Source organism: Abramis brama, assembly GCF_963993115.1.
Source record: "Abramis brama genome assembly, chromosome: 1".
NCBI classification, from domain to species: domain Eukaryota; kingdom Metazoa; phylum Chordata; class Actinopteri; order Cypriniformes; family Leuciscidae; genus Abramis; species Abramis brama.
The window spans coordinates 22,298,449-22,322,461 of NC_139963.1; the positions used below are offsets into that span (position 1 = coordinate 22,298,449).

Below are 24,013 nucleotides of genomic sequence, written 5' to 3' on the forward strand. Positions count from 1 at the left end.
TTTAGTTTTTAGTTTTTGTTTTACAAAAGCTTCCCTTTTTCACACTAGTCGTCTGATTTCTGCTTGAGGATTGAACTTGTCAATGACTTGTCAATGCATACTGCTCTTCAGGCAGGAAAGAAGCGTCTGTCCTGTTCCAGCCCATAGATTTCTGTCAGACACCAAGACACACTCACACACTTCTGCTCTGTTCAGACTGCAGCAGCCTTTTTGTTTTTACCTTTTTGTTTTTCTTTTAGACAGCAAGCTTTATTTGGACATGACATCTGGTTGCGAACTGTTTCATCAATAAAAGACAAAAAAAAAAAATATATGTGAGCGAGAATTATTAACATAACCGCAGATCTCCAAGAACTAACATAGTTTAAAAAAACAACAACGAAATAGTAGATATGTTATTGTAATTGCATTTTGATTATTTTGTCTTTTTTTTTATTTTTATTTTTTATTATTATTTGGGTGAAAGGTATAAGCGATGAGATGGAGATGCCCTGGACAGATTCAGTGGACATTTTGTAAAGGTTTTAGATGTCACATTTGTCCCCTTCTTCTTCAACCCCCACCCCCACCCCCACCCACCACTCGCTATCCTACCTTCATCCGCTCATTTTTGTTTTGCGTTAGTGGTATCCGATTCAAAAACATTAGTTCTGGAATAGAACGCCCTCTCTCACGCTGGCCTCGTTTGTGACTGTTTTCTCTGTTCAGTTCAGTCGTTTGATGTTGAATTTCTTTGCAATTTATTTTTACTCATTCGTTTTTCTTCTCTCAAATTGTCTCCATTTATGTAGTTTGGACTATAGCTAGGTTTCTTCTCGATCAGAGTTCTTTATGCAGACACCTACACTGCTACTACTTCATTTGAAATACTAACAAATGATTCATTCTTCATGTAATACCTGTGCCAAACTGGGATTCTCTTTGTGTTTTGTTGTTGTACTCCAGAAAAAAGGAACTAATTAAGACTGTGCGCAGTCAGGAACGGATGCAGTGCTATATATTAGATACACGGTTCCCTGAGTACCGCGAGTCGACTTCCTGTTTGGCACTTGGAAATGTTTTCTTCTATCCTTTTTATTTCGAGGTCCTCCACACGTTGGTGTTGTTGGTGGCGAGGGCTTGAACAAGCAGTAGAACCGTTTCGCTAGCATACTTGAGCTTGGGAAAAAAAGATAGTATGTTGTTTAACTTATGCAATTCTGTGACGAGTCAAACGAATGGCTGTCGTTTGTCACACGGACTGTTAAGTGTCCACTGGGAAAAGTTGCATTGCAGTGCATAGATTTACACGTAGACCACAGGTTGAAGCGCAGCTTATAGTTGGGTGTGATTATCATATCGACGTTGCATGCCACTGTTGTATCTCACCGTGCTAGTTTCTGGCCTCTCCTTAAGGAAAACATTTGGGTGCTACAAATGACGACTCAAACCTCACATAACTAGGAACGCTACCTCAAGACTTAGCCATAAGATTGTTTTTATCAAGCAGACGAGAGCGAAAGTGCATGTTACATTTTACTTTTGAGTTTTAATTTATTTTTAGCTCTTCATTTCTGTAGACGTTTGGATAGAATAGCCTACTACTCCAGCTTCGAGTTGGGCGAGGTGGCAGGACGGGAAACGGATGTGTGGTTGTGATGGTTTGCACGGGAGGAGGAGGAGGAACCTGTGAAATTCGGTTAGTGCACAATTAAGCTCAATTAGAATTCTCCCCACATCATGGCACAGATGTAACTCGGGCCAGCATTCGTAGAGTGACTGAGGATACACACAATCGTGCCTGTTGCGCTATCTTCTCTGTGTCCTTTCCCACCTCAATGGCACCACCACTACCTCCACGCCATGCAGCCTTGTCCCCAAGAACAATCCTTCCTGTTTAAAAGCCCTTTTCTCGCTGGTCTTAAAAACGGCTTCACTTTCTTTTTTTTGCTGAAACTAGATTTAAATCAGCAATAAAACGGCAATTCTGCCCGGAGCTTCTACTAACTTTCTGTCCTAATCATTTTATGATTTCACGGCCTGAATCAAAAGGCCTGTAACCATGTGTTTTTAATTTCTTTTTTTGGTTGATCTACCTCTTAGAATAAAGACAAACAGATAGGACATGACATAAATCAAAAAAAAAAAAAAAAAGGGACACAAAAAGTTAATTTTGAAAATGTTAGGCTTAATGAATCAATAATAATAATAATATTAATAATAAATGACTACAGCAACTGGGTAGCAACATCTCCATATACTGATAGGAGTCTTTTACTTCCAAAGATGATTTTTCTTCAGATGTTTTTGAAATTGTTCAGGATGAATTTGGAAATGGAATAGATATGTGGGAGGGGAAATAACATAAAAATATGTCAATTTCACTATCCAGTCTCTTCTTTTTTTTTAACTTACAAATTCTTCATCTTTCTATTTGATTTATATTTCTGATGGCTTTTTAAGAAATGACATAGGATTGTATCTCTTATGTTTGCAATAGAATCTGCTCTCTTTTTCTCTGTGAACCGCAACATAGTATCTTTTCAGGCCACACAGAGCAGCATGATGTTGAAATCGTTTTCATTTTTATTGTTTCATTTCACCTGTAATAATGCAACAGGAGAGTGAAGGTTGGTTGAATTAAATAGGGCACATTTTAGGAGGATGAGAGAGGAAGTAGACTACCTTTCAGACTGCCTTTATCCCTTCACCCTTCTCACAGCAGGTGCCACAGACATTATCGGGACTTTCAGCCCTCTGCCTGCCTGATTTTCTTTGATTCTCATCCACTATTGTTTTGAACTCCTTGTAAAAAAAAATACAGAGCATAGATATGAATGTGACAATAAAAGATGAGTAAACTGGTGTCCTCTTGTGTCTGGGTTGTGTGTTTGTGTGCGTTTGTGGCACATCTAGCTTTGTCTGTCATATTTTATAAAAACATACTGTTTGATATAAAGTATGTTATAAAGCTGAATGGACTGTAGAGACAGTTTTGTCCATAAAATATTTAAATTACAGTTTGACACTTAAATTTATAGAGGAACACAATACAAAAAAAACAGACATTTTACAATTAATGTTAATGCTAATTATAGAATTGACATAAATGCAGCTAATTTTTCTCAGAAATTGGGTCATCTCAGAATCAATTTAAATGATTTAAACCATGATTTATTGTAATTAATCTATTGTTGGTCCAATTGCACAAAGTTTCTCTATGATTTTGTATTTTATTTTTAAAAAGCTCTTATAGATAAATTTGACAGAATTCTGGCATCCAAACTACAATATCATGGGGTTTTTTTTCATAGTTGAGTAAGTATCTTAACATAATAGAGACAACACAGATTTATACTGAAGTGTTCTTAGAATAAGGATTTTTTTCTTTCTTTTTTTTTTGGAAATCAGGAGAAATTGTGATATTTAAAATAATAATAACATTTGTTAAATTTATTGCATTTTTCATAACTTTTTATGTTTTGAATGAATTGTATTATATAAATGTTGCTGAAAAGCTAACGGGTTCCCACTTTTAGGAGTCTGACAGCTATGTTCTCCATTTGAAAAATGAGACATGCATTGACGATAGAAAACTTATAGGCTAATATTCTTCATAATAATAATAATAATCTTAATACCTTTTGAAAGTTTTGCAGTTAAGACTTGAGCCTTAATCCAGTAATAACGGAAATGTGCTCTCCCCCGGTTTAATCGTGGAGTAAAGTTCATTATTGAAACTAAAGGGTATACATTTTTTTCCAGCATCTATACATGTAAGCCTATACATTTTTCAAGTTTTATTCAGCTAAAAAATCGTAATGATGAGCAACTGAAATAGAACTGCTTAACTTTCTTTAGCTACTAAATGACAACGCTTTTTATATATTCTACATATTGCTATAAGCATTACAATTGTATTTCTTAAAGTCTTATTTAAATAGGCTAAATCAATCTAAAAGACGTAACACAACCCAGAAACGTTTTTTTTTTTTTTTTTTTTACTGATTATTAAAACAAATAGATTAAATATAATGTACAAAATGAAAAATATTTAGTTCATGTTATGAATATATTGTAAAATACACTAATCATGTATTGTTTTTTGGCTGTACATTCCATAGATACATATCTATGGTAAATTCAAGTACGTGTTTCATTCATGGACAATGATTGGTTGACGTTTGTGACGAAGGCCTCGCAGTTCTGACCAATCAGCGTTAGGCGGGTAAGTTTCAAAATACAAATGGCGACGGTGAGAGGCGAAGCGTAAGTATAATCTAAAAAACTATAAGGAAAGCGGCGTTTATTAGAACTAATGTTACCGTGTTTTATACTTTTTTAAATTACGCTGATGCTATAAGAATCAAGGGTTCACTTGAAAATGTTTTTTTATGTGTGTGGTGAAAGTAGTACAAAGGCCTGAAAATGTGTCTTTCTTACAAAGTAGTTTTCAGGTATTTTTGTTACAGTGAAACGTTGGTCGTTTAGTAGCCGCTGCCGTCATTACGTGCATATTTAAATCACTGTTAACCATTCAGGGTTTGGTGTTGCATCCAAACCACCCGTTCACATAACTGTATAAATCATCTATGTTTGTGACAGCGTAAATTCTGGCTACGTCACTTATTTGAAATACACTGAGGAACTTTCACATGGTCATTTGATGAATTAAATAATTTCCTTCATTATGTAAGACAATAGATGTGCACGTGAGTGTGACAACCCTAAATGCATATCCACTTCAGTTAATTGATAATTGTATATACAGGGATTGTTTTCATTTTGTTTTAAAGTAAAGTTTCCTTTGGGATTTACTAATTCATGCATATCAGAGGGTGATCTGAAGATTCTGAAAGCCTTTTTTTTACCATGGTAGTTTTTAAAGACAGAGTATATGAATAAATAAACACTAAATAATAGTCTCTGATTTCAGACTTCTGGAAAGGACTGACTCTTCCTTCTTGAAATCATGGAACACCACCGAACTGCAGGAAACAGGAGAGGGAGAAATTATGGCTCCTTATTTGATGGTACATTTTGAGTTTTGTTATGTATGTAACTGCAGTTTATAACAACGATGTCCCTTTAAAAACACACTATTATGAAACATTATTACATGGCTTGGTTGAATTCCAATGTAGAATGCGGTCTGTTATTTCACACCGTTGCCATGAAAAACAGAGCGTTGCTATGGACGCGGAACGGACTATTTTCTTTAGCGGAAGCAATACAATCGTTTTTAAATCAATAAACTCCTTTTTAAATCAATAATTTGTGTCAAATTATATATTTTTTTGTAGGTAGCCATGTAATAAGCGGGATAATGTATAGCGATGCGGTTATTATAGCGAATAACAACCCCTTCAGGCTGATTCAAGACAGGCTCCCGTTCAGCCTGTCGGGGTTGTTATTCGCTATAACAACCGCATCGCTATACATTATCCCTTACATAATATAGGATTTCCTTCAAATTATGTAATAAAATATAGATGTTTTAAAGTCACCATGAAATCAGTAGACAATTCTTTTATTTTTTTTATAAATGATTTACTCATGCACATCGTTATTTTGTTAAATTCATCTGCCCCTGTAATCTTTAATCAAAACAACTTCCTCTTGCAATGACATCTCTTTTCTCTGATGATGTGTTTACTGGCGTGAGGGCGGGGCAACCTGTCACTCACATGACATCACAGCAATAAACTACAACCATCCCATCAATTCCAGATGGACAAAATCAAGTCTCACCCTAAATTTTTCTTGTTTTCTTGCCTTATCACTCTGAAAACACTGTCGCAACTTGCGTTTCATGCCGACTTTAAGGCATTTGTTTCTGTGCGTAGGACTGCAGGCGAAAACAGAAGCATATATTCAGGCAGCTGTGTGTGTTGTATGACATGATCCAGCTGCTGGCAGGTCTGGAGTCAGTGGATCAGCTGCTGAATGAGCCATGTCCCCAAAACCCAGGTAACTCACACATCATGGATTATTGTACATGACTGTTCATTGCTAAACAAAGCAGTGAAATGATGCCTTGATTTGGGTGCACAGGTAATGAAGCTCGTTCTGCATGGAAGGCTTTAAAAGCAGAATATCAGGAGAGAGTTCAGGAGGTGGAAGGGCTGATCAGTGCTTTCCAGGTCCGCATGGAAGAGCTTCAGAGTAAACGGCAGAAACTGGAGACTCTACTGTCCACTCTGCAGATAAAGGTAATCGGGCTTCTTTCTGATACATCATGAAGAAAAAAAAAATGTTATCCGATTGATCAAACTAATTTGATTTATGTTTTAGATTAATCTGATAAAAAGCCATTTTTTTGGCTGATTGTTGTTGCCCTTAAAAAACTCCAACAATGATAGAATGACAGACCACTTTTATGATGTGGTTTTATGCAGCTATACATGGAGCTTCCATGGATACTTGCATTCTCATACAGTTGTATTGTACATTAAATCTCGTTCTCGTTCAGAAGGACGAGTGCAAAGAGAAGGAAAGAATCACAGCTAAACAGAATCAGAGAGCTGAGGTAAGACATCCATTTACTTTATACTTCTTGGTTTGGCTCAACTTTTCTTCACCAAAATGAAGCTGTGGGACAAACTGGTTGAATCAAATTGATTACATTTTCATTCCTTTCTCTCACGCACAGAAACAAATCAGTTTTCAGTTGGAAGATTCCCTCCAGGCAGCCCAGAACGCCTTGAATGTGTGTGATGTGCATCTGTCTAAGCTCAAGGATGAGTTTGAAAGACAGCAGGCTCGAATTAGTGACTGGACTCTTTTAAGAAACAAGTGAGTCTGTATATACACTACTGTTGAACAGGTTGGGGTCAGGTTTTTTTTATTACAGAAATTAATAATATTATTCAGCAAGAATGCATTAAATTGATCAAAAAGGTTTCTATTTCGATTAAATTATGTTCTTTTTAAATGTATCAAAGATTCTAAAGATTGTTGTGACTGATTACACTGAAGTTATGTATAATCACAATAAACCTTTTTCTTTGTTTTATTTTCTTTGTCTCTCAGGCTGCAAACCTTGGTCACATTGACTCAGAGAAATATGCAGTATAGGCTGCTCTCAGTCAGTCCCTCTGAGCTGTGCCTTGAGCTCTTGCCTCGTGCTGCCGAAAAATCACTTGAACCTCTGCGTGTCTCCATCACCATGACAGCCAGTGACGAGTTCCAACTTCAGGTACTGTGTCTCAGCAAATATTTCCTTTAAGTGATGCTGAAAGCGGTGAAATGTGAATTAAGGGATGAGCTGCCTGATTTCAAAAGGGGAACATGCTTCTTATCATAAAACATATAGACTTTGTTCATGCACTCATACGTAGTTCAGAAGATACTTTTTTTTTGTATTCTTGTTCTAGTTAATATATCATTATAAATGTGTAAAAGTTCGAAAGTAAAAACACACACACACACACACACACACACACACACACACACATATATATATATATATATATATATATATATATATACATACATAAGTACATGCATACAATATAGAAATTTGAGATTCAATTCAAACTTTTTACTCGCATTGTTATGAATATACTAGAATTTGTACTGTTGTAAAAAAAATGCAAATGTACAGTACAATACTAAAACTTTTTTTTTTTTAAGTGTGGAAACGCTAAGGCAATTTAAGGCTTTTATTCACCAAGATTGTATTTAAGTCATTATAAATAAAACATTTTTTAATAATAATCAAGAAAGATGTTAACATTTGTTACTGTTTGAGATAACTAATGAAAAACTTTTGAATGGTAGTGATCATATGGTGGTAATACAATTTGTCAGTTTGTCAGTGTTTAGAGCTAATATTCCTCTAGAACTACATTTATTTTAAGTTTTACCTGGTTTTCATTTTGTTTCATTATATTATTGTGAACGTATCTTTTTCCTGTCTGTAGGTGTTTCAGGGAACCGCTGGCCTGGTAGAGGAGACGGTGAACGGCCCGCTTAGGCAAGTGAGCGCCGCCCTTGTGGAGGTGATGGAGCGGTACACAAGTCAAGGAGAGATGCTGTCTGAGATTCAGGCTCTTCACTCCAGGTACATTTTCTTAAAGTATATTCAATCATATCAAACGCTGATAAAGAAGAAGGTTCATAAAAACCCAAAGACATCATACAACTCATCCTCAAAATGAAAATCTTCTTACTGTAACAAGTGAAATGTGTGACAGCTGCATAGTCTTGTCTTCATTCAGCATGTTTTGAAAAATTTTGCTCAAAATACAAGTGTCCTAATACTGATAAACACACTATTTGACGAACAGGGTCGTAAACGTCATTTAATTTTCATATTTTAATGATAATAAGATGTTTAATAGCTTTTGTTTTTGTTCACATTTTCATTTTTAATCGTGAACTGACAGGACAAGCATATAGGCTAGATTATACATTTATTTACTTATGAAGAGAGCAGAGACTGTGAGTCACTTTTCATGCTCAACACCACAGGAAGCAGATGAATGTTTGTTTGACAGCGGAGTGCCACTAAAGTCCCATTCACTCCAAGGATGATAATGATAAAGATATTGCCTAGCTTTAAAATCGTTCTTAATAATAAATAGTCCACACCACAGCTGTAACGATAACGGCACAGAGAAAGATATCATTGGAATCACTTTCAGAAGGATTTTATCCAGCTGATAAACGATAAAAACATTGACAGCCAATCAGAATCCATCCTTCTGTAACAAGCTTGTGCATTTAAAGTGACAGACAAGCACACGCTTAGAATAAACAGAACGATGTAGCCTGAACTGGCTAATATGAACTGTGCCATATTATAAAATACAATTACGATTGAAATGAACTGACCTAAACTCAGTCGACTCATCAACTCATATCTTCCTCATGGTCCACATCGACTTAAACTGGGTGCTCTCCTGTGTGTAATAATAAATAAGACGCATCAAGGTTGACTGATACAGAGGCAATTGTCGTTAGATTTTTCATCTTTGCCTCAGACAGACGACTCGCAGCAGTTTTCATTTTGTTCTAGAGGTTGAACCCACCCTCTGCTGCCACACTGGAGCGCACTCGCAGGGTGGGTATTACAGTTACACGTTACAATAGATCACCCTCAGTGTAATCTGGCAAAAAGATTTTTTGTCACTGCTAAAAACATTGAGTCAATGATGGAAAATATTCAGTTAGCGCGACCTTTGCTCTGATTTATGATTATTTTTGGTTTTATTGAATCTCAGCTGCTGCGGAATGTTCTAATTTAAGGTAACAACTGTAAGGATGAAAATCAACAAAGACTTTTGCTTTCCCATTCCAACCCCCTCCAGGGTCCATTTGGAATTCCTAAAGGCAAAGAGGTGCTGACAGTGATCAAGGCCTGTAGGCCAAGATGTGTTTACATCGAGGGTCTGCTAATTGTCACACCTTTAGTATGTGGGGGAAGTTGTCATCTTCTGATTGGTCAGTTTGAATGTCTCACATTTGGGTTTCAGTCACATGGTCAAGGAAGGGATAAAGGAAGATTGTAACTTGCCCTGGCTCTTCTTCTTCTGGGTCCTCTTTTCTTGGGGCCTGCTCTTTGGATCTCTTTCTCTAGCTTTAGTCTTGTGGCTCTCCTCCTAGTGTCTCTCTCTCTCTCTCTCTCTCTCTCTCTCATTCTGCATAAATGCTGGGTATGATTAATGGTATAAGATTTATTCATCTCATACATCTATTTTAAGTGTAACCGTAACCAGATATTGTCGTTAAACCCTTTCACTTACAAATTTTTACTTACAAAACCCTTTCAAATTACAAAAGTTTTAAATAGCTTTGATTTGGTATTAACATTAATGTGCTATCTATTGCAATACAATATCGTCAAACTATAGCAATGCTCTCCCACATATTTTGCTATTATACCTGCACTTATTTCCATCGTTGGTATAAGTAGCAGTGGGTGGTAATGGACAAGAAATGTTCATTTTTCCATCTTGCTGATAATGTTTCTTTAGTCATTCGGCAGTCCTGCAGCCTGAACCCCTGTAGTGAAACCACCCTTACACAACACCGGAACTCAGCATTGCTACTTTACAGCAATAAAAGGGGAAACTCGTCTTACATGATGAATAATTTTACTCCCTGTATCTCATTTGCAATTTTACATTTGTTTCATCAGGTTTGCGATTGATTGGTGTCCTGCTGAAAAGCTTCTGATCTTTCTCAAGACTGCGACCACCGTTTGTCACCTGAGGGTTGAGGAGGGTTACCCATCACACGGTCGAGCTACTCTTCTGTCTGTGAGAAAAGACGGCAATCTGTTTGATATCACCAATCTACAGGTAAGGAAGAGTGAAAAGGTTTGGTTTCAATTTGCTGATCCATGTTGTTTTTTAATAATTGCAATGCAAAGCATCAAGATATGCAAATATCTGTCATTGCTTTTTGCTGCATAGTGACCTTATGTTTGCACCATATTCAAACTTTATAAATATTGTGCCATGTTCTTAGAAGTGTACTCTTTGTGTTCATGTTGGCTTGATATGGTTTTGAAAAACTGTTGTTTAAATTTAATGACCACCATCTCGCGTAACATTTTCCTTACACTTTGAAAGCGTTTGATTGTACACTTTTTTTTTTTTTTAAAGGGTTTCAAGTGTATTATATATCTATATTTTTTGTTTTAAATATCATGAATTTTTAATTAATGGATATCATTACACTTTTGGGGAGTCGCACCACATGACATTTTACAACTACTTAATATTGTTTATATTAATTTCCTTAATTTAACCGTGTTGTAGAATTTTTTTGAATTTTTTTTATTTTTATAGTTGTATTGTGATATCAGAACAATTGTATCATCCTGAGATTTTTTAACTTTATGCTCCCCCAAACAATATCAAAATAGACTTTAATATATCATTTGCTCATCATAGAAGAGATACATTGAAGTCATTGTATGTATGAATTGCATTTTCTAAATGTGTCCCCCAAGCAAGTAACTGGTAAATCCACTATTATCCTTGCAACATGTTTTTTCCTAAGTCATTTCTGAGTTGAGTTTGTTATTCATAAGTGCCTCTTTTCAGCCCGCAGAGCAACATCCTGTCCTGACAGAGTGGCTTGAGTTTCTCTCCTCCAATCCGAACATCTGATGTGAACGTCAAAATGTACTCCTGCCCTGACTCAGAAAGGCAGATCTCCACCACGTATGTCATGTCCTGAGTCAGAGTCTATTACATAACACGTACACTCTCTGCATTGTACAGTTCTAGTTGCATTGTTGATATATAAATGAATGTTTGTATTGTGTCTGTGTACTTATTGTGAGTTATAAAGTGCTTTCAGTCTTTATCTAACCAACCCAGACTGTCAGTACTTTTATAATTATTTTGTATAAAATTGCTCTTCACCCGTATCAAAGGATTGAGCTTTTAAATAAAATGAATCTAAAATGTATTAAATGGCATCTAGTTTGACTTTTGCACTTCTACTCTTGTTTTTAACACTAGAGGGCAGCACTTTATGTAAGTAGCACCACATGCACGTTCCATATGCTGTTGTCTGACATAACAGGTTAGGTAACAGGTTAGACTCAGGCTTGTTCTTCTGCTGCCTGGATATGTAATCCTCCCTTTTTTACTACACAGAGTTGGATACTTTTAAAGTGTCGCACATTTCCACCTCAGACATGTAAAGCTCCTATCACATTGGCCTCTGGCCACCCCCGAGCTTGTTATGAAACGAGATCAAATTCAGTCTTTTTTTTTTTATATACTCTACTTGGCACTTAGAGCATGACTCCACTTTCTGTACCAGTTATCCGCCCTCTGGCGCTACACAACAGGAGCTGCTCTTATTGGCCAAATCAGATGTGAGGTTTGTTCTGGATTTGGCCAATAGGGAGCTGTGAAACTGATTATGAGGGCACAATGACCCAGTTCTGGGTCCATGTGTGTGGAGAGCACTCCACATATTCTCTGCTCATTCTGCTGTCTGTAATGAGATGGGGCCTGGACTCTATGCTGTGCTTTGTAGATCAGACTCCATGTCTAACAGGGAAAACTAAGACGGGTCTTGGCAAATAATGACAAAGATCTTGTCAGTGGTATTTGCTTGCAATCAACGTAGTACATTGACAACGTAGTACAACGTAGCAACCTACCAACCTAGCTAGGTGAACCATACTTCCCCTCATTATTTCCATATTCTTTCATATGTTAAAAATATGATTTATTGTTAAATTTAATTCACGTTAGTGTACTACGTTGATATATATTTACAATGAATGAGGTAGGTATTGTATTTTTTCCCACTTGCTTATCATTTTCTACTTACCTGTGTTGATTAACTAAGTAAATATTTTAATATTATAATAACCATTTGCAAGAACTTTTAGATGCTTTAGCTATTTTAATTCCATTGTCTGTTAGGGTTGCAGTATTATTAAATGACCCATTCGTTGTTGTAAATTTCCAGTATTTAATATTTTCAATGTTATTCCATTATTTATTTAATTGCTGTTTGAACGCAAGTCTCATATGCTCACCAAGGAGGAATTTATTTAATCAAAAATACAGTAAAGACTGTAATATTGTGAAATATTATAACATTTTAAAATATTTTTTTTAAATGTAATTTATTCCTGTGATGTCAAAGCTAAATTTTGAGCATCATTACTCCAGTCTTCAGTGTCACATGATCCTTCAGAAATCATTTGGTGTTCAAACAAATATTATTATAATTAATGTTGAAAACAGTTGTGCTGCTTAATATTTTTGTTGATTATACCATTATACTTTTTCCAGGATTCTTTGAATGGGAAGTTCAAAAGAACAGCATTTATGTGAAATGGAAATCTTTTGTAACATTAGAAATGTCTTTACTGTCCCTTTTGATTAATTTAATGCATCCTAGCTGAATAAATGTATTCATTTATTTTTTTTAAAGTCCTACTAACCCCAAACTTTTGAACAGCGCATATTGTACTAATTTAATTACCTATTGTCAGAGAACTCTACTGTCCTACTCAATTGCAGCACTTATGGAAAAGAATTGGCATAATTTCCTGTCATCTATATTTGTTCACACACCAGGGGCCGGTTGCATAAACCTCTAAAACTAGTCTTACAAGTTAGACATCAATTTATTTTCTTTAAGACGGTTCATAGCTTTTTTAAGTCAGTTACATAAAAACGTAGATAAGCCTACTTTGATACCGAAAACTAAGACTGACTGCCCCTGACTAACTGCTAGTTGGTCATACTAGAACTTAAGACACTGTCTTCACATTATGGCTATGTTTATGCAACCGGTCGCAGCTCCCACTAGAGGACACTGCCTTTAAATTTACTATTGAGGACAGAAATGATACATTCTGCGTATTACTCTCTTGATACTGAAAAGCAACTTAGTATGTATAGTAGTATACTATATATAATACTTTATATTATATATATATAAATACTGTAGATATAATTTATATATTATATAATTTCATTTGTTTTTATACATTTTTATTCTTTTACAATAAACGTTTTTAAAGATTTATTCAACACAAATGAGATTTTTCCTCTTGAAAAAAGACAACATGCAGCACTCTTGTTTCATAAAATGGCTTTATGAAGTAAAAGACAATTGAAATACATGTCGGAAGTTCTATAATATGCATACACCCTACTTATATGTCTGTGCTCATATATTTATATATCATCTGCGTTGAGCATGTGAACTTTACAAAAAAATATATATTATACATTTGAAAACATTTAAAGTATGTATATCATATTTACAAATATTTTACAGTGTCACAGGGATGTGAATATGCATGAAGGTTCATACCATGTATAGCTTTTCATTTGCATCATAGCTAAAATGATGATTTAATCTCTGAGTGTGGGTGTAGCAGGAACCCAGGCCTGGGTATGAGGAGACGCTCTGATCTGCTGCTGTCGTCTCCTTTCTGGAAGTGGCCTGGAGATCCTTCTGGCCTGGCTGGTGAAGCCTTGCAAGAGACATTTTGCAATTGTTCCCTATGCAGATGCAGTCTGAATGTGAGTGTTTTTGTCTGCTTCATTATATCACCCATTTCAAGTAAGCAATGGCATCTCAAAAGACCCTTTTAACTGCCCTAAATATGGTTAGCTAGCCATAAAGGCTACTGACCGATCATTAGACACCAAAGCATCCCTTCAAATGTGTCATCAAGTCCTTTTAAGTGCCAAATGCATTGGTTTGTTCTCTTGGAACGGGTTCTAATGTTTGTACCCTTTTTTTTTTGTCTTGCAGTCAACCAGCGGTGACCCACTTTAACTGGCTTCTCATGGCAGTGGTTTGCAACCTCAGACGTCAATGCGGAAAGAGAGCAGTTTCTCCGAGTGCATGTTATTCAGCGTGCGCAGGTCAGGAAGTTTGAGCAGCAGCTTGGTGAATCGGGAGGCGTCGCAAGGGGCGCTCTTGCTGACGAGGGTTCGGAGAGCCCGGATTAGACTTTCCTGAAGCATCTCCACTGAATTCACATTTTCAATCCCAGAACGGTCTGTACAACAGAAACAAACGATGAGAGACCAAATTAAGTAGTGGATCAAACTAACGTACTTACTATATGATATATATGTAGTGTCAAGCCATTAAAGGGATGGTTGACCCAAAAATGAACATTCTGTCATCGTTTATGCATTTCTTTCTTCTGTGGAAGATGTTTTTAAAAACGCCTTGGTGTTTATGTTCATACAGTGAAAGACAATGGGGTCCGATGTTGTTTTGGGCACCATTGACTTTGATTGTACAAACAATCTTTCAAAACATTTTCTTCTTTTTTTTACACAGAAGAAAGCAAGTCATGCAGTGCAAGTTTAACCAAAACTTAATAAAGATAAATCATCATATGAAGTGATCCAATCTCTTCACAGCTTGATTCCTATGGATTAGTTTTATAACACCTTCATGACCTTTTTGGATATTCTACCTGGACTTCCAGTAGAGGGAGTGAAACCTCTTAGGTTTCATTAAAAATATCTTAATTTTTCATTATAAGATTAAGTGAAGTCTAATTTGTTTGAAACAACGTAAGGTTGGGTAAATGATAACAGAATTTTCATTTCTGAGTGAATTATCCCTTTCACACTAATATGCAACCTACCTGCAGAAACCAGCACCACTGCAGTGAAGAGTCCCAGTTCTTCTGCTGAGAGCTCTAATGCGTTGAGTTTCTCACTGAAGTCAAACATGGTTCCCAGCAAATCACCCATGCCCATGCTTTTCAGGGCCTCCAATCTGTAGGTGGCGCCTGAGATGAACGTAACAGTCTTCTCTTTTACGTTAAACAGCGAGGAGAAGCGTACCATGAGGACCTGCAGGAGAGATTCAAAAATAAAACATACTTAGTAAAACCTAATTTGGCATTGTGGCATACTTTTTTACATTTGACGAAAGTCTGATGTTTTAAATTAAATATCATTGACTTACCTCAAATGTTCCGGCCTTCAGCAAAGTGACCTGGTCGTTTTGGGATAGAGTGCTAAACCCTGGGATGTGTTTGGCGAACTCCACCACCTCTCGCACCGCTGGGGTGAAGCTAAGAGAGAAGTCTTCCCAAATTTCCTGGGGTGTTTTGTTAGGGTCCGAGTAAGGATGCATGTTCATTGGACAAGCCTGGAAAAAAGAAATCCGTTCAAAATCAAAAGTCCAAGACTTCTTTACTTGGTACTAAGAAGAACATATCGTTAGAATACCAAAGGTCTTACCAGCAGAATCTCCTTGCGTTTTTTCCACGGACAGTTCTGACCCTGTGAGCTGCTGTTTAACTCCTGACTGTGGCTTACGGCGTAGAGGTTACTGTTTGGAGATCGCTGGCCGTTGTTATTGTGCTGCTGATGTTGTCCAGGTGCTTGGGAGGCTTGAAAATGGAGGCCGTTTTCTGGTGGCACCTCAAAGTTGTTGCAATGATGAGCGACATTATTATCATGGTGGTAGATGGTGTTGTGGCCATTGAGGTGGTATCCAGCCATGCAGCGGTTGCTGCTTCGGTTGTCCAGCTCGCCGTTGTGAGGCAGCAGCGCTGAACCTAACTTATCATGAGCGTAGACGAAGGTCTCGCGGTGTGCCTGGGTTATGGCGGCGATGGTTTTGTCTACACCTGGGCTGGAGCACAGTGGTGGAGAAGAGGTAAGAGGTGGGGGGCTCTGAGCCGGTTGCACCGATGGGGTTGTTGGGGCCGGGGGGGATGAGGTTGGTTCTACGGCCACTGCGGGGGGCTGGGGTTGCGGCCCCACTGTAAGGCCTGGGCAAGGAGATGAGGAAGTGGTGGATGGGGACGAAGAAGAGCAGGGGGGGTTTGATGTGATGCTCGCCAGCTGGAATTCATTCTGAAGCTGGTTGTTCACCATGTTGTTCATGGCGTTCTGCATCTCGGCCAGCATACGCTGCTTCTCGCGTTTTGGGATACGACCAAAACGAACAGCTGGGGGTTAAAGAAAGTACAGAAAATGTCATATTGATGGATGTATACCAATGTTCTATTTAGAAACTTTTCGACGGATGTATGTAGGAAGTATTGGTACTATATCTGATATTGGGCGTTTATTTTATATTTTTTTAATTTATCGATATCTGCTGAAATTGGATATGCTCATTTCCACCCATTTAAAAATGTAATAACAGTCAGAATTAATATCAGTGCATCCCTAAATTTTTCTGTATTTCTCCAAGCTTGGTTGTCTAGATACTCACCGTCTCGGGACATTCCCACGGACAGACACTTTTTAAAACGGCACTGCTGGCACCGGTTCCGGTTGATCCTCATAATGGTACAAGTTTCATTCTTGAGGCACTTTTTGTACTGGATGTTCTGCTGGATGCTGCGTCGAAAGAATCCCTGTGGACCATGCAGATAATGTTAATTTTTTGTTTAAACAAAAGCTCTAATTAAAAGTGCAATGTTTCTTAAAGTTTTGTATATGTAAACAGATACTATTTTCTTACCTTGCAGCCCTCACAGGCATGGACCCCATAGTGAAAACCAGAAGCCACATCGCCACACACTTTGCACAGCAATACCATTCCATTCAGCTCTGGAAGGAAAGTCAGATGTTATAGTCGTTCTCCTGGACACCATACTGTCCATTGATCAGGTAAAGCATGGTTCTTATCACTTACTAGTAAGGGTGGCAACTGATTTGTTGGGTGAATTGCGTGCACTTCCAACATCATCACGGCCTCTTGGGGATCCACCAGAGCATGATGAGCTTCCCTCCTCTCCTGATCCAGAACTCGAGCTGCTGCTGCTGCTGGTGTACATCCGTGAGGAATCATGGGATCCATTGGGGGATGGTGGGAATGAAGAGCCAAAGCAGGGTTGCGTAAAGGACTGCAGGCTGCTGTTGGAATTCTCACTGTACATGGACACGGGGCTGGTGCGGTTGGGAGAGCCTCCACACGATCCGATGTATGATATCACCCCACCTGGCGATGAAAAAGAAAAGCGCACTTACTAGACTGCTCCCTGTTCGCTGCACAGTGCGAAAACAAAAAGTGAGAGAGGCCCACCGAGAGGGAGTTGAAAATGTTCTCAGGTATTTTTTTCTCCTCCCTAAAACAGTCTTGTGGGTACATCCTCGTAAAAATGTTCCTATAAATATTTCTCTCCATTACACATGGAGTTTCACTGAAACAGATGGTGCTGAGGAAATGGGGAAGCTGAGAGAATCTGTCCTGGTGGAAAATAGGGATACTTTCTAGGAATTGTTATTGTAAACTGGATGGGGACATTAAAAAATTCCAGCGGCCACTCCCTTTTTTCCTGAGCTTGTGTCTCAGAGGGCCTTTTTTTTTTGGTTTATAGTTTCATTGGCACCAGTAAACCATGTGAGCCAGCCACATTTGACTCATGACATTTCTGTGTATCAAATGCACAACTCTGCATGATGTGTTGGTTGCACATGCCCAGACATGTGCATTGATAAATAACATTTACAACTCTGTTTTTGTTTGACTTATATCCTGCTCATTAGTTTAAATCATCAGCTCAAATCAGATAAGATTAGTCAACTTTGCTCTTGAAGAACTGTGCAGTGTGTTAGAGTTTACACATTGGCATTGCCTTGTATACTATTCCCTAGAGTCCAATACTTCCTGCCTTTCCTAACCTTTGGTCCCCTGAAGTTAAACTCAGTTCCATCACTCATGTTTTACTGTTTCCTCCTGCACACCAAATCACTGCACTTGATGGAAACTACATTTTAGGAAACCACATGTAGGAAGACACATCATGGCCATATTCCATGATGACAATGTCAAGATTCATCAGGTTCAAACTGTGAATGGTTGGGAGGGAGCATGGAGAATCATTTTCACTCATGAATTGGCACCTCTGAGTCCAGACCTTTTTTTCAGTGAAAGTCTTTGGGATGTGCTGGTGGAGACTTTACAGAGTGCTTGACTCTTGCATTGTCAATGCTAGATCTTGACCAAAAATTGATGCACCTCTTGATGGAAATAACATCACATTTATTTCCAGAAAGAGGTGCATCAATTTTTGGTCAAGATCTTGTATTGACAATGCAAGAGTTAAGCACTCCGTAAAGTGCTCTTATTTTAGTGTTAAGTTATGGATATCAAAGTGTTTTGCAAGTTTAATCTTTACAGCATTTTAAATGTCAAAGGCAAACCAATTAGAAGTTACATAACAAGTGTGCACTTGCACAAAAGTTCAACAAGTCACTGTGTCAGGTGGAGCAACAACATGGAAACGCTCCTGTCACAAATTAAATTAGATTAGATCCACTGGACTGTTTTAGACTTTAACTTAGTGAGTTCATTGTGGATGTTTCTGTTATAGTTACATGGCAACAGTGGTTTTGGATCTTCACCCTGCTTATGTTCAAAAACGTGCTTCCTCTGGCTCCTAATTGTTTTTGAATCAAAACACTTAAGACTTTCCTAAACGCCTGTCAAAGGAAATACTTGTGTAAGCACAACAGGGGCGCGTGTGAGCTGTTCAGGCGTATCATTGGGGGAGCACGCCTCCCCTCCACGTGCGCCACACAAGGACAGCCCTTCAACGAGACTCCGTTCATTAGGCACGCCTCTCAAAACACACCCGCGCCGCTTTTTTAAATGCTTCACCATTCATTCACGCCTACATGCAATGAGCAAGCTTTTTTGCTCTACATTAATACTGCTGTCAGTGTTTACATTGGGTTCATTATATTTGTCTCTTAAGCTCAAAACTGGGCGTTGCAGTGAATTTACGACAGGTAAAGGGTGAGAGTAAGATTCGAACCGGAATTTCCCCCCACTTAACGTTACCCCTTCCAACACAGCTATGAATTATTATAAATAGTTACTATTTGTGATATATAAACAATTGTTACAGGTTTACTTGGGAGTCATACGAGAAAAAGAACGCAAGTACAGCTATGTAGGATAAGCATATACATATAAACAGTGTTGCTATGGGCAACAGTCATTATCAATGAATATTTGACTTCTGAATGAACGACTGACCAATCACAATCGAGTATTCCAGAAACGTATTAAGTAAGAAATTGCAGTCAGACGTTTATCAGCATTTTATCGAACGTCTTCGAATCATGGATTAAATTAATCTGGATTAGAGACGAAACATCCCAATCATAGCGACATATAAAACCAATTAAAAAAATACGCTGACACATTTTCCTCTTGTTGTATCATGAACAAAAGTCAGCCATAATATTCTGTTAATAATCAAAGATAAATCTAATAAAGATGTTTAAACACTAGGCTAATTCGAGGAAATAGGTAGTCACGGGGATATTTTGTGACGTATTCATGTCAGAGCAAAGGGGGGGAAACTGTTATGTTAAACTGGATCAATTTCATGTCCCAGTTTTGAAGTGAACACGTTGTTAACGTGATGCCCACCCCCGCGTCTCACTCTTCGGGCCAATCGCAGCGCGCACATGGCTCACACTGCAGCGTCACACACGAGTTCGCTCTTGGAGGGCAGACACGCATCGCAAGGCGGAATTATGTAATGAGCGACTACGCTTACCAATAGCTGTAGGCGGAGAGAGAAGAATGAAAACAAAAAGCACATGGCTAGGCTCGGCGGTCCATGTGAATCGAGTGAGGATATTCGACGCTCGCCTGCATCACAGGGATGTCCGTACACCTGACTTTTCAGTTATGACCTAGTTCCCCGAAATTCACGAGAACACTGTGTCTTAACCCGAGATGTCCTTGCCTTCGTCTGACATTTACATTCTATCTATATCTATTCTATAACTTTTCTCACGCTAGAAAAATACGCATACCTAAACAGTCGTATCACACATATGAAGGATACTTTTATCAAGGAATAATTAAATATCTACACATTCGAAATATGTTTCATGTCATTAAACATATACCTTCGTGATTGTTTGTTTCAGAACCATGCAATCTAAAAACGAGATAATTTGGCGAACCGTGATACATCGATTTACTACTTTAAAGAAATATTATAGCCTATAGATAGCTGTTACGTTTCACCGCACCAAGCAATGATTATAGCCTACATTTAGTTTGTGGACCGTTTGCCCAACAGTCAATGGTGCGTATAATGCAACAAATTTATGAACATGCAAGTTGATAATGATTAAGCAGAGAGGTGAAACAAATCGCTGAACCAGAATGATCAACAAGACTGATTCTTAAAGCATCCAGAGAGTCTTACCTGTGTTGTTTGTGTCTACTGCTGTCGTCATGTTGAGGTCCAGTAAAGTCATGCAAGTTTTTGACAATCTCCAATGCGATACCCAGAGTGGAGATGCACTCTCTTTAGATGCACTTCTGTTTTTCTTCTCAGTTCCTCTTTACGATAAAGTCATAACTGCCAATAATGGCTTTCCTTAAATCGCATAAAATAGGTGCGCGTCTGCTATATGCTGATAAAAGATGTTAAAGGCTGCGCAAAGACATCAGTGAAATGTGGATAATTTAACGAAAATGTATCATAAGCCTGCGCCTGTCCTGTCACTCGCCCAATCTGTGTCGCTCTGAACTGTTCTGTCAAGTCGGCCCGGTTTTGCTTAGACTGCCTCGTTCTAAGGAGCATGCTTGGATGAGACGAGCGCAGGCGCACCCACTTCACCGCCGCTGCACGAGGCTCGAAATGTGTCCATGTGACCTTGGCGAAAACCTCGTGGCCCAGTGACACACTTTCTCCAGAAAACATTTCGGTACGAATTTTAAAACTCCCCGCGCACGTGCCTGCCTCAAGTTAAAGAGTTTGAAATCGCCAGATGTCAAGAGGAATTGTTTGTATTACTGTTTCTGCTTGCGTTTTACGCGTGAAAGTGGTTTTGTATAAGGAGAAGGTATCAGTTTAAGGGATTTAAACTACTTGTACTTTTTTATTATTTTTTTTAGAATGTGTCAGTCTCTTGTCTGTCTCAAGATCTTTGCTCCCACTACTCAGACAATACAAAATATCAGTGTTGGATGAAACGCACATCAGTAAAAGTACAGATACATTATTACTCCAGTAAGAGTAGGCTAGTTAATGTACTTGTATTACATAGGCTACTGATCGATTAACAATGTTTATAATTTATTTAGCCAGCATTAGTCAACACTAATAAGAAATATTAGTGCAGACATTTAATTTGTAATCTGCAAATAGGCAAACTTTTTATTTTATTACCAAAACTTAGTAGACATTCAAATCCAGACATGTCTAATGAATAGTTCAGTGTGATGTGTGAACCAACCAGGAAATAATGGAAAGAATCAACGCATTCATGAATTCGGCTCTTGCTTCTCGGAGGGGGTGGTGATTTCTACATTTCGAAATGTTTTTTTTCTTCTATGAAATGCAGTGCAGTAAAAAGTACGACATGCTTTGGAATGTAGTGAAGTAAAAGTTTCCCAAAATAAAACTATACTCTGACAAAGTATAGCTACTCAACTGCATTTATAACTTTTTTAAACGTCTCATGTTATCTTAATATTTGGCATATGAAAATTCCTCGGTGTTACCACCCATGCAAAAAAAGTATTTTGAGTTATCAGTATATTGATTGCTGAAAAGTATTTTGATTGCAATATTCCATATAAGCAAAGACTATAGAGTGAATAAAGATACAGTATATCCGGGACATCTAATTACAGAAGTAGAAAGTGGAAAAATGCCTCAGATGAGGAGGGCCCCAGGATCTGGTTATGTGCAGGGGACTGCAGTTTTCTTAGTTGGATACTTTTTTGCCTCTGTCACACATAGAAACATCAGAAAAGAGACCTAATATTATCGTGACAAATGTATTCACTTTTATAATTGTCAAAACATGAAATCTGATTAGATTGTTTTTGGCGACATGCTTTCTGTGCGCAAAATATGCTTTTACGCACTTCTGTTTCTGTTCAAACAGGTACTGAAGGTGACACTGGGAACAGAGTGGCACGCTGGAATAACATTTTAACTGGAGACCAATTAAATGTGGACACATATGGACATATACGAACAATTACGGTTTTAAACCATTGAGTTTTAGGGTAAACTACTCTCACACACATTATCTATATAATGTATATATACTACCAGGGGCGGACTGGCCATCTGGAGCACCGGGACTTTTCCCGGTGGGCCGCTGGCCAAAGTGGGCCGGCCCACCCGGTACACAAATATATATATAGGCTAGCCTATATATATGTATTTTTTTTTTTAAATGACGGAAATCATTACATTTATTTTCTACGCAAATGGATGAGTGAGTCGATCGCGCGGGCGCGACCGACAAGTGTTTTGTGAGTGGATTGCACTCCCTCCCTGTTAATTAGTTTGGTCTACTCCATTGCGTATCTTGAAACACGCCCCCTTTCACGTCCTGGAACACACCAAGCCGACGCCGATGAACTAGCGCTGATGAAAGCCGACTGTGTTGTCGCCTCGCGGGAAAAAAAGCTGCACTTGAACACACCGAGAAAACTACAGCCGGCTGTCAGCTAGAATGCGCGTTCTGCGTCTGCGTGTAAATGAGACAACGGTCTATTTCTGCAGATATATTCATCATTCAAAAAGAGAAACCGACGCTGCCGGCTGCAGATACACAAACTGTAAACAAAGCAGTGCGTGCTTAACGTTACCGTTTTGAATATCAATCCTGCTAAACACTTTATTTATTCCACTCCGCTCATGTTAATATTGAAATATTCGCCAAGGAACACTCAGGTAACATGACGTGACATTAAAACAGCCTTCTATCTGTGTCGTTTTGACTTCTTTTCTCGCTGTTTTGCTATTATTATCGTGCACTGACTTGTTCACTAACCAGATCATTATTTTATAATAATTTATATAATTATTATAATTGTCCATGGATGACAAGAGGAAGTAAAGAAAAGGTGGAGCTGAAAGGTTACGTGTTAAAAAAGCATTAGAGGTAGATTCAAATTAACATTATAGGCCTACATTTGGCGCGAAGAGTAGCAGTTCAGCAGGCTCTGACAGCTCTAGCTCCCCCTGACTAGCTGATATTCTGTCTTGATAGTTTTATATTAATAATGTTGTGTTCTTCTGTTTGTTTCCCTTTGTTTTACAAATATGACCTAATATATGTTGTTACTTAAAATGAATGTTTAAATAGCATTTATTTTTGTATTGTGTTATATTTTTATGCTATAAGTGGTGTTAAAAATTATTCTGCACATTATTGTGCCAATGTGTTATGATGTGGGATGTGGTGGACTGCTGTGGGCCAGAAAGTCCAGGGCCACTTTTTGGTCCCAGTCCGCCCCTGTATACTACAGCCTAATTATTAACTTGTGCTCACCACGTTTACGATGCACGATCGATCATAATGTCTAAAGTCGTATTTAGAAGATTTATTTTGGCACTTCCTGTGCTTTTTCAGCTTTTGAGGCTGTTTTAAGTTTATTTTCAAAAACAACGATTCACCCCCAAAGTAAGTTCTCACTGTGTCCCAGATAGAGCGTCTCCCCTAGGGAAAAACTGACCAGCTTTTGGAAGGCCATTATCCTCTTTTCGGGGCTCTGGCAGGCACGTGTCTTAGAATAAAATCGTGCTACTTAAAAATAGACCATTTCG

General features: G+C 38.1%; 2 protein-coding genes across 2 annotated transcripts; one reads left to right on the top strand and one right to left on the bottom strand.

Moving 5' to 3' along the window:
- Nucleotides 1-4,197: 4,197 nt before the first annotated feature.
- Nucleotides 4,198-11,426, top strand: LOC311067275 (uncharacterized protein). The gene is made up of 10 exons (XM_084089018.1): nucleotides 4,198-4,248; nucleotides 4,916-5,012; nucleotides 5,826-5,949; nucleotides 6,034-6,191; nucleotides 6,452-6,508; nucleotides 6,632-6,774; nucleotides 7,012-7,177; nucleotides 7,905-8,044; nucleotides 10,124-10,286; nucleotides 11,037-11,426. The coding sequence occupies exons 1-10, from the start codon at nucleotides 4,226-4,228 to the stop codon at nucleotides 11,100-11,102; spliced, it is 1,137 nt and encodes a 378-aa protein (XP_083945144.1). The 5' UTR covers nucleotides 4,198-4,225; the 3' UTR covers nucleotides 11,103-11,426.
- A 2,120-nt stretch (nucleotides 11,427-13,546) lies between these two features.
- On the bottom strand, nucleotides 13,547-21,072 carry nr1d1 (nuclear receptor subfamily 1, group d, member 1). The gene is made up of 8 exons (XM_084110569.1): nucleotides 20,645-21,072; nucleotides 17,104-17,409; nucleotides 16,930-17,018; nucleotides 16,678-16,822; nucleotides 15,693-16,408; nucleotides 15,415-15,600; nucleotides 15,089-15,299; nucleotides 13,547-14,485 (listed from the first exon to the last, which is right to left on the bottom strand). The coding sequence occupies exons 1-8, from the start codon at nucleotides 20,694-20,696 to the stop codon at nucleotides 14,289-14,291; spliced, it is 1,902 nt and encodes a 633-aa protein (XP_083966695.1). The 5' UTR covers nucleotides 20,697-21,072; the 3' UTR covers nucleotides 13,547-14,288.
- Nucleotides 21,073-24,013: the final 2,941 nt, after the last annotated feature.